Source organism: Aotus nancymaae, unplaced genomic scaffold, assembly GCF_030222135.1.
Source record: "Aotus nancymaae isolate 86718 unplaced genomic scaffold, 86718_ANA_hifiasm-v0.15.2.pri h1tg000173l, whole genome shotgun sequence".
Classification (NCBI taxonomy): domain Eukaryota; kingdom Metazoa; phylum Chordata; class Mammalia; order Primates; family Aotidae; genus Aotus; species Aotus nancymaae.
Window position 1 is genome coordinate 167,600 of NW_026988588.1, and position 16,060 is coordinate 183,659.

At 36.6% G+C, this 16,060-nt stretch overlaps 1 protein-coding gene across 18 annotated transcripts in view; it reads left to right on the plus strand.

The window, feature by feature from the left end:
- Nucleotides 1-16,060, plus strand: part of ZMYND11 (zinc finger MYND-type containing 11) — a 122,663-nt gene that overhangs the window by 54,539 nt on the left and 52,064 nt on the right. For 3 of the 18 annotated variants that reach the window (XM_021670712.2, XM_012466954.2, XM_064371792.1), the window contains one exon: nt 12,863-12,957. The exons of the other annotated variants lie outside the window; for them this stretch is intronic. In XM_021670712.2, the coding sequence (XP_021526387.1) occupies nt 12,893-12,957 (65 nt within the window). In that variant the 5' untranslated portion in view covers nt 12,863-12,892. The remainder of the gene's footprint in view (nt 1-12,862; nt 12,958-16,060) is intronic. 18 annotated transcript variants of the gene reach the window in all.

A 16,060-nucleotide genomic window follows, 5' to 3' on the forward strand; every position in this document is an offset into this window, starting at 1 on the left:
TGCATAGGTACATACATGGCAATGAAGTTTGCTGCCTCCATCCCCGTCACCTGTATCTGGCATTTCTCCCCATGTTATCCCTCCCCAACTCCCTACCCACTGCTATCCTTCCTGTAGTCCCCCACAACAGACCCTGGTGTGTGATGCTCACCTCCCTGTGTCCATGTGTTCTCATTGTTCAACACCCGCCTATGAGTGAGAACAAGTGGTGTTTGATTTTCTGTTCTTGTGTCAGTTTGCTGAGAATGATGGTTTCCAGATTCATCCATGTCCCTACAAAGGACACTAACTCATCATTTTTTATGGCTGCATAGTATTCCATGGTGTATATGTGCCACATTTTCCCTGTCCAGTCTATCATCGATGGGCATTTGGGTTGGTTCCAGGTCTTTGCTATTGTAATCAGTTCCGCAATGAACATACGTGTGCATGTGTCTTTATAATAGAATGATTTATAATCCTTTGGATATATACCCAGTAATGCGATTGCTGGGTCAAATGAAATTTCTATTTCTAGGTCCTTGAGGAATCACCACACTGTCTTCCACAATGTTTGAACTAATGTACACTCCCACCAACAGTGGAAAAGTGTTTCTATTTCTCCACATCCTCTCCAGCATCTGTTGTCTCCAGATTTTGTAATGATCGCCATTCTAACTGGTGTGAGATGGTATCTCAATGTGGTTTTGATTTGCATTTCTCTAATGACCAGTGATGATGAGCATTTTTTCATATGTTTGTTGGCCTCATCTATGTCTTCTTTTGTAAAGTATCCGTTCATATCCTTTGCCCACTTTTGAATGGGTTTTTTTGTTGTAAATTTGTTTTACTTATTTGTAGATTCTGGATATTAGCCCTTTGTCAGATGGGTAGATTGCAAAATTTTTTTCCGATTCTGTTGGTTGCTGGTTCACTCTAATGATTGTTTCTTTTGCTGCAGAAGCTCTGGAGTTTAATTAGATCCCATTTGTCTATTTTGGTTTTTGTTGCCAATGCTTTTGGCGTTTTAGTCATTAAGTCCTTGCCTGTGCCTTTGTCCTGAATGGTTTTGCCTAGATTTTCTTCTAGGGTTTTTATGGTGTTAGGTCTTGTGTTTACATCTTTAATTCATTGGAGTTAATTTTCGTGTAAGGTGTGAGGAAGGGGTCCAGTTTCTGCTTTCTGCACATGGCTAGCCAGTTTTCCCAGCACCATTTATTAAACAGGGAATCCTTTCCCCATTGCTTTTGTCAGGTTTGTCAAAGATCAGATGGTTGTAGATGTGTGGTGTTGTCTCCAAGGCCTCTGTTCTGTGCCATTGGTCTATATCTCTGTTTTATTACCAGTACTATGCTGTTTTGATTACTGTAGCCTTGTAGTATAGTTTGAAGTCACGTAGCGTAATGCCTCCAGCTTTGTTCTTTTTGATTAGAATTGACTTGATTATGCGGGCTCTCTTTTGGTTCCAAATGAAGTTTAATGTGATTGTTTTCCAGTTCTGTGAAGAAGGTCATAGGTAGCTTGATGGGGATAGTGTTGAATCTATAAATTACTTTGGGCAGTATGGCCATTTTCACAATATTGATTCTTCATAACCAGGAGCGTGGAATGTTTTTCCATCTGTTTGTGTCCTCTCTTATTTCCTTAAGCAGTGGTTTGTAGTTCTCCTTGAAGAGGTCCTTTACATCCTTTGTTAGTTGTATTCCTAGGTATTTTATTCTCTTTGTAGCAGTTGTGAATGGCAGTTCGTTCTTGATTTGGCTCTCTTTAAGTCTGTTACTGGTGTATAGGAATACTTGTGATTTCTGCACACTGATTCTTTCTTCTGTTCATATCCAGCATCTCCCTACTCATTGTTTCATCTGATGAGACTCTTCTCAATTGCCTGAGCACTTTATGGATTCTTCATTTTGTATTTTTCCTTCATCAGTGGACAAAATCATACCCATTCTTTTAGGATCCAACTCAAATCTCCTTTGAGATTTTGAGACATTCCTCATTATATTCAAGCCCATTTTCCTTTCTCTTTGTTCTCTTAATAATATATATACAATTTGATTGGGAGAGAGATCCAAAATGGCTGATCACTAGCAGCTCGGGCATGTAGCTCCCAGTGAAAGCACAGAGAACGAGAGGATGCCACACTTTCAGACGAATATTTGTTGTTCACGGACCAGGAGATTCCCAGTGGAGGAGCCCCACGGGTCGCCAGAGCGACTCTTGTGGCCGGCGCGGCGGTTTTGCTGGCGCCTTAGTGCAGCAGTTCTAGGTGCAGAGTCCGGAGATTCCCGGGCAGAAAAGCACCATCAATCTTAACACCGCTGTTTTGGCCGGCGCAGTGGATTGCTCAGATTTCGGCGCTGGGAATCAAAAGTTGGACATCCGCTCAGAGACCTAGTTAGAAAGTCGGTAATTACAAAGACGACAGAGGGATAAATATATAATGAAGAGAAGAAACCAGGCTAAAAAGGCAGAGAATACTCAAAATCAGAATGCCTCTCCCTCTACAGGGGATCGCAATTCCTCATCAGTAATGGAACAAGGCTTAATGGAGGATGAGTGTGTTCCAATAATAGAAGCAGGCTTCAAAATGTGGGTGATAAGAAACTTCCGTGAATTAAAAGAACTTGTTCTAACCCAATGCAAGGAAACTAAGAACCTTGAAAAAAGGTTTGACGAAATGCTAACGAGAATGGACAATTTAGAGAGGAATATAAGTGAATTGATGGAGCTGAAAAACACAACACGAGAAGTTTGCTAAGTATGCAGAAGTTTAAACAGTCAAATTGATCAAGCAGAAGAAAGGATATCAGAAGTCGAGGACCAGCTCAGTGAAATGAAACAAGAAGACAAGATTGGAGAAAAAAGGATAAAAAGGAATGAGCAAAGTCTCCAGGAAATATGGGACTATGTGAAAAGAGCTAATTTACGTTTAATAGGTGTACCTGAATGTGATGAAGAGAATGAATCCAAGTTGGAAAATAATCTTCAGGATATCATTCAGGAAAACTTTCCCAACCTAGCAAGGTAGGGTAATATTCAATTCCAGGTAATACAGAGAACATCACAAAGATATTCTTCAAGAAGACCAACCCCAAGACACATAATTGCCAGATTTATTAGGGTTGAAACGAAGGAGAAAATACTAAGGGCAGCCAGAGAGAAAGGTCAGGTTACCCATAGAGGGAAACCTATCAGACTTACAGCAGATCTCTCAGCAGAAACCCTGCAAGCCAGAAAAGAGTGGGGACCAATATTTAATATCCTTAAAGAAAAGAACTTTCAACCCAGAATTTCCTATCCAGCCAAACTAAGCTTTATGAGCGAAGGAAAAATTAAATCTTTTGCAAACAAACAAGTACTTAGAGACTTCACCACCACCAGGCCTGCTTTACAAGAGCTTCTGAAAGAAGCACTATACATATAAAGGAACAACCAATATCAGCCTTTCCAAAAATATATCAAAAAGCAAAGAGCATTAACACAATGAAAAATGTACACCAACTAATGGGCAAAACAGACAGCTAGCATCAAATGCCAGTATTAAACTTATATATAGTCTAATTGGATAAAAAGCCAAAACCCATCGGTATGCTGCATCCAGACCCATCTCACGTGCAACAATACACAAAGACTCAAAACATTAAGAGAAGGAGGAAGATTTACCATCCAAACAGAGAGTAAAAATAAACAAATAAACAAAAAGCAGGAGATGCAATTCTCGCCTCTAATAAAGTAGACTTTAAAGCAACAAAGATCAAAAGACGCAAAGAAGGACATTACATAATGGCAAAAGGATCAATGTAACAAGAAGAGCTAACGATTTTATAGATCAACCAGACAGAAAATTAACAAGTACATCCAGGACTTGAACTCGGACCCAGAACAAGTAAACTTAATAAACATTTATAGAACTCTCCACTTCAAATACACAAAACATACATTACCATCTCACACCTATTCCAAAAGCGACTACATAATTGGAAGTAAATCACTCCTCAGTAATCGCATAGCATTGCATAGGTTTAAATGAAATATTGGTTAGCTTCTTGTTCGTTATTTTCTTCCCTTATTCCTTCCTGTCTACATCATTAAGTATAATTATTGGTATAAATGTGGTTTTCAATACCCATTACTAAATTGCATTCTAGCCTGGGCAAGAAAGCAATACTCCCATTCTCTCTCTCTCTCTTTCTCTTCCTTTTTCTTCCTCTTCTTCATTCTTTTTTTTTTCTTTCTTTAAAAAAAAAATATATATATATATATATATAATTTGATTTTGTTATTTATTAGTCTCTTAGGATCTTTGAAGAACATTCTGCTTCCTTTCAATGGTGAGCACCTTAAGGGTAGGGTGTGTATCTTTTCTATCTTTGTATCTTAGTGTGAGGCATAGTAATTGGGACATTAATAATAATAAATATTCAGCTGTGTAAACTGTAGAAGTGGTTTGAAGGAGGATTATAATAATTGATAACATTAAATGAGCCATTATTTTGTGGAAAGCACTGTATTTATATAATTATTTAATTTTCACGACTCTGTGAGGTATGTTGGCATGACTCATATTGCTGCAAAGATAAACCTTAGGTAGGTGAAATGGATTCCTCAGAGTCAGTGGCAGAACTAAAATTTTAATATAGGTCTATCTGATATTGAAGTCCAAGCTCTTAACCATTAAATGTTTCCTTCTGGTATTTTAATGGATTTATGTTTTTATCTTTGCAAACTTTGAAGTTTTCAAAACATCATCTGCATGGAACTAACACATTATCTCATGTCATCCTCACAACAACTGTGAGGTTTAAGTGAGGCCCACTTTATAGGTAGGGAATGTGAGGCTATCAGGGTAAATTATTTATCCCAGGCTACGTGTTAGAATTAGGAAGAACCTAATGCTTCAGAATGTATTCTGAAATATTAAAATAATTCCATTGATGAAGGATCCATAAAAATGCTATTTTAGGTTTTGAAGTTTATTACTCTTTGTTCCATGCATTTTGAAATATTTGTTTGCCATGAAATATTTTTATTTCTAAAAGTAACATAAACATATTATAACTTGGAAAATAGAAAACAGAAAAATAACCCTCTATAATTTGTCTATCTGAATTAAAATCAGATACTCATTTTGATCTTTTTTCCCCATTCATTTTCCTATATGTGGTTGTTGTCTCAGCATCATTCAGCCTTTTTTTATGTCATTTCTTGGCCACCATAAGTTATTATTCGTAGTGGTTGCACAGTGCACAGTTGCATCTGGCGAGACTGTGCTGTAACATGATCTGCAAAGGAAGAGAAACAAGATGAATGAACATTTGTTATATGACTTATCTTACCCTCAAAAAAACAGCATGTAGTTAACTTTACTAATTTTACTTTGTAGACAGGCAAATTGAGATACAGTGAGGTTAACTGACTTGTCCAGAGTTAAACAGCTAGTCACTTGGAAAACTGGTGTCCGTGTGCAAATCTGTGTGACTTTGCAGGCCATGCTTTTCCACTCTGCTTTCATGGTGCCTCCATGTGTCATCTGTTAAATTCTTATAACAACACTACATATTCCAATTATACAAATAACAAGGCGAGAGCTTAGAGGACGTAAATCGTGCTAAGTAGCAGAAACTACTTATTTAAATATCAAGTGTGAGGCACTGGACTACATTTTGCATCCGTGGTATCATTTAGCTCCTACTGCAGCCTTGTAATGTTGCCTGCCTTCTGACCATAATGCTGCCAGTGTTATGGTCTAGGATAACTTGGATGTTTTCAGGTTTTTCATCGTGTTCCATATCTCGGTATTATAACTTTTCCCCATGTTTTGAATTATTTCCTTACCATGGACACTCAGGATGTCTTCAGTTTCCTTCCACCATAAATTACTGTGCATTGCCCATCTTTTCCATACCACAGATGACATGACAAAGAATTTTTTGGTCTATCAAACAGAATTCCTCCTTGATCAGGGTGTGCACGTAGGTGCCTAATCTGACTGAGCTCTCAAGAAGGGGTGCCTCTGTCTTCATGCTGGGTGGTACTGTGCATAAGGGGTTTTATTTTCCTGCGTATCTGTGTTTGCATGATGCTATTCAGTTGCCCACATTTTGTCACTCAGATAGATGTTTGAACTTGCATTTCTGTATCTGCCAATGAGTTTAGGCAGCTCTTGGTTTTCTTATAAGGTTTTTGGCTTCCTTTTCTGTGAGTCCTCGTTATTCTCTGCCCATTTTCCACCGGGATATTATTTTTTTCCGTTGATTTACAGGTGCTCTGGTTATTCCAAACATCAATTCTTTTATGCTTTGTAACCTCTTTTCTCATTCTGTCATCTGTTTAACTTTTTCCATAGTTTCATTTATTGAACAGAAATTTTAAATTTTGAAATGATCATATTCAATTTCTTCAGCTGTTTTATGCTTTTGAAATTTTATTTAAGAAGTCCTTCTCCTTAAGAAGGCCACAGAATATTCCCTACATTTTCTTTTAATTTTATAGTTTTATCATTTGCAGATAGGTCTGCAACCCATCTGTAGTTCTCTTTTTATATGGTAGATAAGGATCTACTTTACCTTACTATCTTTTGTTTCACTCCATAGTCTGCCTTCTTCTTTAGGGTTTAAACTTGAAAATCAAAAAGTCTTTTGGGAGATATTTTAGGGCCCCTTACAGCATTCCATCTACTTTAATTTTTATTAGCATACCCTTATTTGTCTGCCCTCCTCTCCTACAACCTCTTTATATGGAGTAAGGATCTCTTTTGGGTATGGGATATCCCAAACACCTAAAACTAGTGACTGGCATGTGACATTCACTCAGCAGTCTTCAATGATGTTTGTTGAGTGCTAGGTGAATGTAGGCTTTTCTTCTGCAGCTAGCCAGTCATTCTAACAAAACCTTGAAATCCTTAATTGCAGAGCTATTAGTCCGGTTTTATTAACTGGCTACATTTTCTTGAGGAAGACATTTCCTTCCTCTGTAAATTAATGCCCTGTGTAACCACCATCTCAATCAAGATTATAGGAAGATTTTATCACCCAGAAAGTTGTTTGTACTCCTTTATACTCCCTTCAGCTGCCTTCCATCATTGCTTTGCCTATGGTCACTGTGATTAGCTTTGCCTGTTTTAGAATTTTATAAGAATGGAAACATTATTTTCCATGATTAGCTTTTCTTGGTCAGCATGTTTTGTGATTCATGTGCTACATATATTGGTAGTTCGTTTTCATTGCTGAGTAGTATTTCATTGTGCGGCTATACCACAATGTTAAACATGTATTAATCTACTGGAGGGATATTTGGGGTGGTTTTTTTGCAGGGAGATAGGGTCTCGCTCTATTACCCAGACTGGAGTGCAGTGGCACAATCTTGGCTTACTACAGCCTCAACCTCCTGGGTGCTCAAGCAATCCTCCCAGTTCAGCCTCTTGAGTAGCTGGGACTACAAGTGTATTCCACCATGCCTGGCTAATTTTGGTATTTTGTTTTTTTGTAGAGTTGGTGTTTCTCCATGTTGCCCAGGCTGGTCTTGGCGATCCACCCACCTCAGCCTTCCAAAGTGCTGGGACTACAAGTCTGAGCCTCCACACTTGGCTGGTGTTTTCATTAGGAGGCAATTATGGCAAAAGCTACAGTGTGCTTTCATGTACAGGTGTAGGCATATGTTTTGAGAAATACCTAGGAGTGGAATCACTAGACTATATGATAAGTATATATTTAACTTTATTAGAGGTGGCAAAACTGTTATCCAAAGTGACTGTTTTGCGTTTCCAATTGCAGTCTATGAGAATTCCAAATTTTCCACATTCTCTGCAACACCTGGTTTTGTCAGTTTTTTAAAAGCTCTAATCATTCCACTGGATTTGTGGTGGCGTCATTAAAATTTGCATTTCCCTGTTAAAAGCATATATATATTTTATTGTAATTTAGGTTCTGGGGTACATGTGCAGATCATGCAGGATTGTTGCATAGGTACATACATGGCAAGGTGGTTTGCTGCCTTCATCCCCCATCACCTATAGCTGATATTTCTCTCCTCATTATCCCTTCCCCCCCTCCCCACCCCCCGTCCCTCTGCTAGTCCCCCCACCACTGACTGCAGTGTGTGATGCTCCCCTCCCTGTGTCCACATGTTCTAATTGTTCAACACCCACCTATGAGTGATAACATACGGTGTTTGGTTTTCTGTTCTTGTGTCAGTTTGCTGAGAATGATGGTTTCCAGAGTCATCCATGTCCCTATGAAGGACACGGACTCATTGTTTTTTATGGCTGCGTAGTATTCCATGATGTATATGTGCCACATTTTCTTTATCCAGTCTCTTGATGATGGACATTTGGGTTGGTTCCAGGTCTTTGCTATTGTAAACAGTGCCACGGTGAACATATGTGTGCATGTGTATTTATAATAGAACAATTTATAATTCTTTGGGTATATACTCAGTAATAGAATTGCTGGGTCAAATGGTATTTCTATTTCAAGGTCCTTGAGGAATCACCACACTGTCTTCCACAGTGGTTGAACTAATTTACACTCCCACCAACAGTGTAAAAGTGTTCCTATTTCTCCACATCCTCTCCAGCATCTGTTGTCTCCAGATTTTGTAATGATCGCCATTCTAAGTGGTGTGAGATGGTATCTCAATGTGGTTTTGATTTGCATTTCTCTAATGACGAGTGATGATGAGCATTTTTTCATATGTTTGTTGGCCTCATCTATATCTTCTTTTGTAAAGTGTCTGTTCATATCCTTCGCCCACTTTTGAATGGGTTTGTTTTTTTCTTGTAAATTTGTTTTACTTATTTGTAGATTCTGGATATTAGCCCTTTGTCAGATGAGTAGATTGCAAAAATTTTTTCCGATTCTGTTGGTTGCCGGTTCACTCTAATGATTGTTTCCTTTGCTGTACAGAAGCTCTGGAGTTTAATTAGATCCCATTTGTCTATTTTGGCTTTTGTTGCCATTGCTTTTGGTGTTTTATCCATGAAGTCCTTGCCTATGCCTTTGTCCTGAATGGTTTTGCCTAGATTTTCTTCTAGGGTTTTTATGGTGCTAGGTCTTATGTTTAAGTCTTTAATCTATCTGAAATTAATTTTAGTGTAAGGTGTCAGAAAAGAGTCCAGTTTCTGCTTTCTGCACATGGCTAGCTAGTTTTCCCAACACCATTTATTAAACAGGGAATCCTTTCCCCATTGTTTGTTTTTTGTCAGGTTTGTCAAAGATCAGATGGTTGTAGATGTATGGTGTTGCTTCTTAGGCCTCTGTTCTGTTCCATTGGTCTGTGTCTCTGTTTTGGTACCAATACCATGCTGTTTTGATTACTGTGGCCTTGTAGTATAGTTTGAAGTCATGTAGTGTGATGCTTCCAGCTTTGTTCTTTTTGCTTAAGATTGTCTTGGCTATGCGGACTCTCTTTTGGTTCCATATGACGTTTAAGGTGGTTTTTTCCAGTTCTGTGAAGAAAGTCATAGGTAGCTTGATGGGGATAGCATTGAATCTATAAATGACTTTGGGCAGTAGGGCCATTTTCACGATATTGATTCTTCCCAACCATGAGCATGGGCTGTTTTTCCATCTGTTTGTGTCCTCTCCTATTTCATTAAGCAATGGTTTGTAGTTCTCCTTGAAGAAGTCCTTTACATCCTTTGTTAGTTGTATTCCTAGGTATTTTATTCTCTTTGTAGCAATTGTGAATGGGAGTTCACTTTTGATTTGGCTCTCTGTTTGTCGGTTATTGGTTGTGTAGAAATGATTGTGATTTCTGCACATTAATTTTGTATCCTGAAACTTTGCTGAATTGCTTATCAGTTTCAGGAGATTTTGGGCTGAGACAATGGGGTCTTCTAAATGTACAATCATGTCATCTGTGAATAGAGATAATTTGACTTCCTCTCTTCTTATTTAAATACGCTTTATTTCTTTTGCCTGATCGCCCTGGCTAGAACTTCTAATACTATATTGAATAGGAATGGTGAGAGAAGGCCTCCTTGTCTTGTGCCAGATTTCAAAGGGAAAAAAGCATATTTTAATGTGCTTACTGACCAATTATAATTTCTTTCACAAAGTATTCAAATTTATTTCAGTTTATTTCAGTATTACTGAAGTGCTCTATATATATTCCAGATACAGGTTCACTCACAGACCTGCAAGTCTTGAGTTCAGGAAGGATATAATGGAGGAAATGAGGAACAATCCACATTTATAGAGATACTGGCTAAAAACTTTCTGAAGTTATTGAAAGGTAGTAATACTGAATCCAGGAAGCCTATTGCAGACCAAATTTAAAATGATATTCACATTTAGCTGTATTGTAAAAACTGCAGTATTTACTATAGGTAAAGAAAAGATCTTAAGTGTAGCCAATAGATTTTTAAAAAGACATCATGTATACATCATATATACAGGTGTGGTACTTAGACTCACAAACTGACTTCTGAACTGCAGTAATGGAATCCAAATGACTGTGAAATAATAGCTTCAGTGTGTGTTAAGAGACAGAAACTGTCAGCCTAGATTTATTTACCTTTCAAGGAGGAGAGTCAAATAAAGACTTTTATAGACAAATACCATCTGAGAGAAAAGAAGTTCTGAGAGAGAAAAAAATGAAGTGAAAAAGTTCTGAAATACAAGAATGAATAATGAGCAAAGACTTGATAAATACACGGTTAAAATTAAAACATTAACTATAAAAAATCAAAATATTCAAGTTGTGAGAAAAAGTCTAGTGCAACCATAATAATGATCATTGACAGTAGAATGGATAGTCATATTTGTATAACAGACTATTATACTACAGTAAAAATACAGCCTCACACATCAATATGGGTTAATTTCAAATATATAATATTAAGAAAGTAATAAAATTACAAAATTATACATGCAGTATGATTCCATTTCTGTAAACTTCAGAAACAGACAACACTGAACAGCATGTTTTTAAGGGATATGTATACATGGGGGCTAACAGGATGAAGACACAAAAGGGGAAATGGGGAACACAAAATAAAGGACAGTGGTAACCAGCAGTGGGGGTGAATGCCACCAGAATGGGCACGTTCTCGGGGCTTTTGTCAAAGTTGGTTTCTGCTTTCTTACCTAACATAGGAGGTGACTTAGCTGGTGTTTGTCTTATTATTCACACTACACATATTTTAAAATCATTTGTTATATATGTAATTTCTACACTGAAAAATTTAAACAAGAAGTAAATGCGAGGCATAGAAGTTTGTTGGGGAAAATAGATGATACAGAAGGGTAAGGAAGGCGGGGCATATAACTGAGAAGGATTAATTGCTCTGTGTTTTCTAATCACTGTTGTACTGTTAGCAGTGCTTTCCTTCTGTTCCCTGAGTATCTCAGTCACATTCAGGTGTATTGATGACCATTACACTGTTTTAGGTAATTCATTACATTCAGCAGTAATTATCATAATTTACATCAACTGTTTCTTGTTGGCTATTTCTCTTTTCTTCTACTGAAGACTCTTCTGTGCCAGATTATCAAAATGCAAAGGATGTCCTGATTACATGGAAATTACATTATTCACATGCTGTTCGCTTCTAAACATTTCTGGTAATACTATAGAAAGTTTTTTCTGCTAAGTATTGTTGTGAGTAGAATTCAATTTAGTGTTATCCAGAGGAATTTTATATGGAACTGAAAGAGAAGACCTATTTTGTTTTTAATTATTTTTCTCCAACAAACTGGATAAAGTATATAATTTTGTTATGACCATGTTTTATAATCGAGTTAAAAATGAAAATGGAAGTTTTTAAGATGTATATAATTTGAAAAGACATGATATTTCAATTTTTAACTACACAACTTATTTTGAAGGAAAATCCATTCAACAAAATTAGTAGGTTATATATCATAAAATTTGCTAATCATTGAAATTTTGTCCTAGAGTTGTGTTAAAATAGATCATGTACTAATATAGTAAGAAGCATTGTACAAATAAAGTTAGATTTAGTTTGGGGCTAATAAATGAATATAAAAAGAAAAATATAACATTTTAAATACTGAAATTCAATTTTAATGTAAAAATTTGAAACATTGTGTTTCATTATAAGACATTGATTAATTCATATTTTCAACTGCTGGGAAACAGAAAAGGAGAGAAGAGAATGTCTGAAACAGGGATAAGAGTAAAAGGGGAACTATTAATAGTTCTGTCGGTACAGCTGTAAACACAGCAGTCCAGGAAGCACAGTCCCCCTTTCATCATGAAGGAAGAATGGAAAGTGGAATCCTTTTAGTTCGTGTTTATGCACTCATGGGCGTTGTATTCATATATGTGTATCAATACATATACACAGTATATTTTATTGGAACTTCTTTTGTTTCAAAAATATTTTGGGGACAATTAAAAAAATATATAATAAAGTTATTTATATCAGAAGGGGATGAGTAGGATGAGGAAAAGGAAAATGAAGTTTAGTGTATGAAATAGAGCCATGAGTAAAGCTACTATAAGAAAGACTTATATAAAGTCTGACAGCTTGTCAAGGATGTGTTGCCGATTTGACTTTCCGTTTTCTGGTAGCTAATACAAAGGAGATGCCTCAACATTTTAGTAATGTCCGTAAAGCAAGTCAGTAACCTAGGTAAAGCATAGCTATTTCTAGTTGTACTTAAACCAGAAAGAAATCTTCAGAGTTTTCAGCAAGTTAACAATTTTCTAATAGTTGCAAAGCGTGTGTCAGGTGTCAGCGTGTAGTGCTATGTCTTAAGAAGTCATGGTTGAGATTTCAGAGGCAATTTTAATTGAAATGTTATTGTTATATAATAAAGAGTATACCAAAACAGTACTCTGCTGTTACTTTTACTCTTTTTTTCCAACTACAAAGGAAATTGACTATCAAACTTACAATATATTTCAATTTCAGATGTGAAACAACTACATTATTCTTGAACCTATGGTGATTTTTGCATCATTACACAGATATGTCATTTTCATTAGTTGTATCATTGTTATAAACTGGTAAGTAAGTTTTTAAAAAGTTGTTAAATTTGGGGATAGGTCTAATTTAATAATTTAAAAAATTGAGCAAGTTGTAAAGTATATAATTCATAATGACTGAAATTGAGATTTTAAATTAAAAATATTTTCTTTTTACAAAATGGAACCAATGTTAATAAAATAAGTAGTTACATGTGTCACAGTAAAAATGTTCTTTTCTCCCCAAGTGAAAACTTTGCCCATTATTTTAAGGGGTATCTAGGTCTCTACTTAGCTTTAAAATAACTGTTTTACTTTTTCAATTTAAATACAGTCACTGCATAAATGATAGCGATCAAAATCTAGTGTAATTATTTACAGTGTAACATTTGAGATAATCATACTAGAGACTTTTTAAAAGAAGTAGAATAACTTTACTATTAATAATTGAAAGGAAGGGATTTTTTTGGTTAATCCTCATATAATCTTTACAGTGTATCTATATTCAGCAAATACTGTAAATTATTTTTAATTCAGAAATAAGGGAAATCAAGACTCAGCAGTTATGGTTAAATAGAAATTATGAAAAGGGTTCATAGTTTAGTATTATGAATACTAAAATATTTCACCTCTCCTTGTTGGCATTTTTCCTAAATAGTCGCTGCAGGTCCATGAGAAGTAGTTCTGTGCCTGGAATTTAGATAGTGGGACAGAACTGGAAAGGAGGATTATTATACTCTTGCCTAGGACTTTACAAACAAATAGTTACTTGGATATTGTGTGTTCTTTCAGCTCCCATATGACTTTTTATTAATTGTTTGCCATGTATCTATTTCAAATACAGACTAGAGAGAGAGAGGCTCTAGGATGATGATGTCTGGTGCACCACCAATTTCAGATCCCTTAATCAAATCAGGAATTGAGATGATTGAAGCTGGGGTTTTGGTGCATATGAGGACCAGTCTCCTTCTAGGTTAGCTTTAAGCATAGTCTTTCAGGATCATAACCTAGTCTGTGGGTTTTTGCCAAGACTCCTTTTCTTTGTGCGCCTGAATTACGGTTTTTGTTTCCCTGTCCCCATGAGATTGTCGGAAGCTCTGCCTAGCTTCTGAGCCTCTCATTGCCTTTTCCAGAATTGGCAGATGCTCCTAAATGAATTATTTTTCAGTATTTTCTTTGGTTTTTCTAGTTTTCATTGTAAGGATTGATCTGAACAACCCAATAAACTATTATTGGTAGCAGAACACACAGAAAGTGTTCTCTCTCTCTCTTTCTTTGACTGTATGTATGTATGTATGTATGTGTGTATATGCATATATAATTTTAAATCTTATCGCTATGAACATTTTCTCACACCATAGTTGTGTTTTTTTTTTTTTTTTTTTTTTTGGAGACAGTGTCGCCCAGGCAGAAATGCAGTGGTACGATCACAGCTCTCTGCAGCCTTGACTTTCTGGGCTCAAGTGGTCCTCCCACATCAGTTCCTGCTTAACTGGGACTACAGGTGCATGCCACCATGCTTGGCTAATTTTTTTTTCTTATTTTTTGTAGAGACAGGGTCTTACTATGCTGCCCAGCTGGTCTCAAAATCCTGGGCTCAAGTAACCCTCCTGCCTCAAGCCTCCTAAAGTGCTGGGATTATAGGCCTGAGCCACTGTGGCCAGCCACGATATTGTTTTGTGAAACATTAATTTTATTAACTAGTATTCTGTCGAGTGGATATACTACAACTTATTTTACTAGTATTAACATTTAGTTCCTTTTTAACTATAAAATTGTATGATGTGGAGAACTTTTTTTTTTTTTGAGACAGGGTCTTGCTCTGTCATCCAGGCTGGAGTGCAGTAGTAGGATCATAGCTCACTGCAGCCTTGACCTCCTGGGCTCAAGCAGTCCTCTCACCTCAGCCTCCTGAGTAGTTGGGACTACAGGTGTGCACTACCATGCCTGGCTAAAAAAGAAAATACCTTAGATTTTCTAAAAGGGTCACCACTTCACTGACCCATAGGAATGATGAATACACCCCATTTCCTTTTCTAAAACACTCTGACAGAGGTTTTGGCAGGGAGGGGAGGGCTCAAGTTAGGGTTAGCTGGGACTATAGACATGCACTGCAATGCCTGACTAATATATATATATTTATTTTTAGAGATAGGGTCTTGGTATGTATATTGTCTATGCTGGTCTTGAACTGCTGAGCTCAAGTGATCTGCTCACCTTGTCCTCCCAAAGTGCTGAGATTACAGGCAAGAGCCACCACACCTGGCTGGGAACATTTTTCTATTAATACATAAGTCCTGTGCCCCATCTTAAGTTACTTAGAAGTAGATGGCTGTCAAGTGACAGGATTATTTGTAATGTTGTTGATGTGTAATGCTGAACTGCTTTCTAGAAAGTGCTTTCAATAGCGGTATGTTGAGTGTAACTGTCTTGATGCCTCTTTAATTGAGGATAATTATTTTAAATATCTTGCTAATTTAAGAGGGAAAAATAGTTTTCCTGTTGTTTTAGTTTCACATTTTTAGACTGTAAGCTTTTTGTCATATTAGTCATAAATGTCTTTCCAGTTTATTTTTTTTTTAATTTACAGAATGGAAATTAGTGATAATTGCTTCAGAGGCAAGAAAAAATGAGTTTCAGATGTTTGTGCGATAAAGAAATTCAACATTTCTAATCTAGTCAGATATTTTGGATCTCCACCTCCGTTACTTCCATAGCTTTTATACTCATAAAGTCTTTTGACATCAAGATACAAGATCAATATTCATTTAAATTTCTATCTTGAATTTTATGATTCTGATATTTTCAGTCCCCTGAGCCAGTACACTGAGCCAGTAGGGGGCCATGAGGTACTGAAATTGGGGGACAGTCTTGAGTCTTAAGGCATTTGTCCAGATTACCTAGAATACACTTAAAATAAATTTATGTTACCATCAACATTGTAAAAGGCCTCTAGACTCCACAGCGGTGTGAACCTGTTTATGAGGGAGAAGAAGGCATCACAGGCATCTGTTGTTTTTGTTGACAGAAAACACATCACTGCATTCTGTGGTGGTTCGTTCTTCCACTGGTTGTTTTTATACTGTTTTTATTAATGTGCTCATTTCCCAGTATATTCATTTCAAATGAGATTGAATCATTGTTA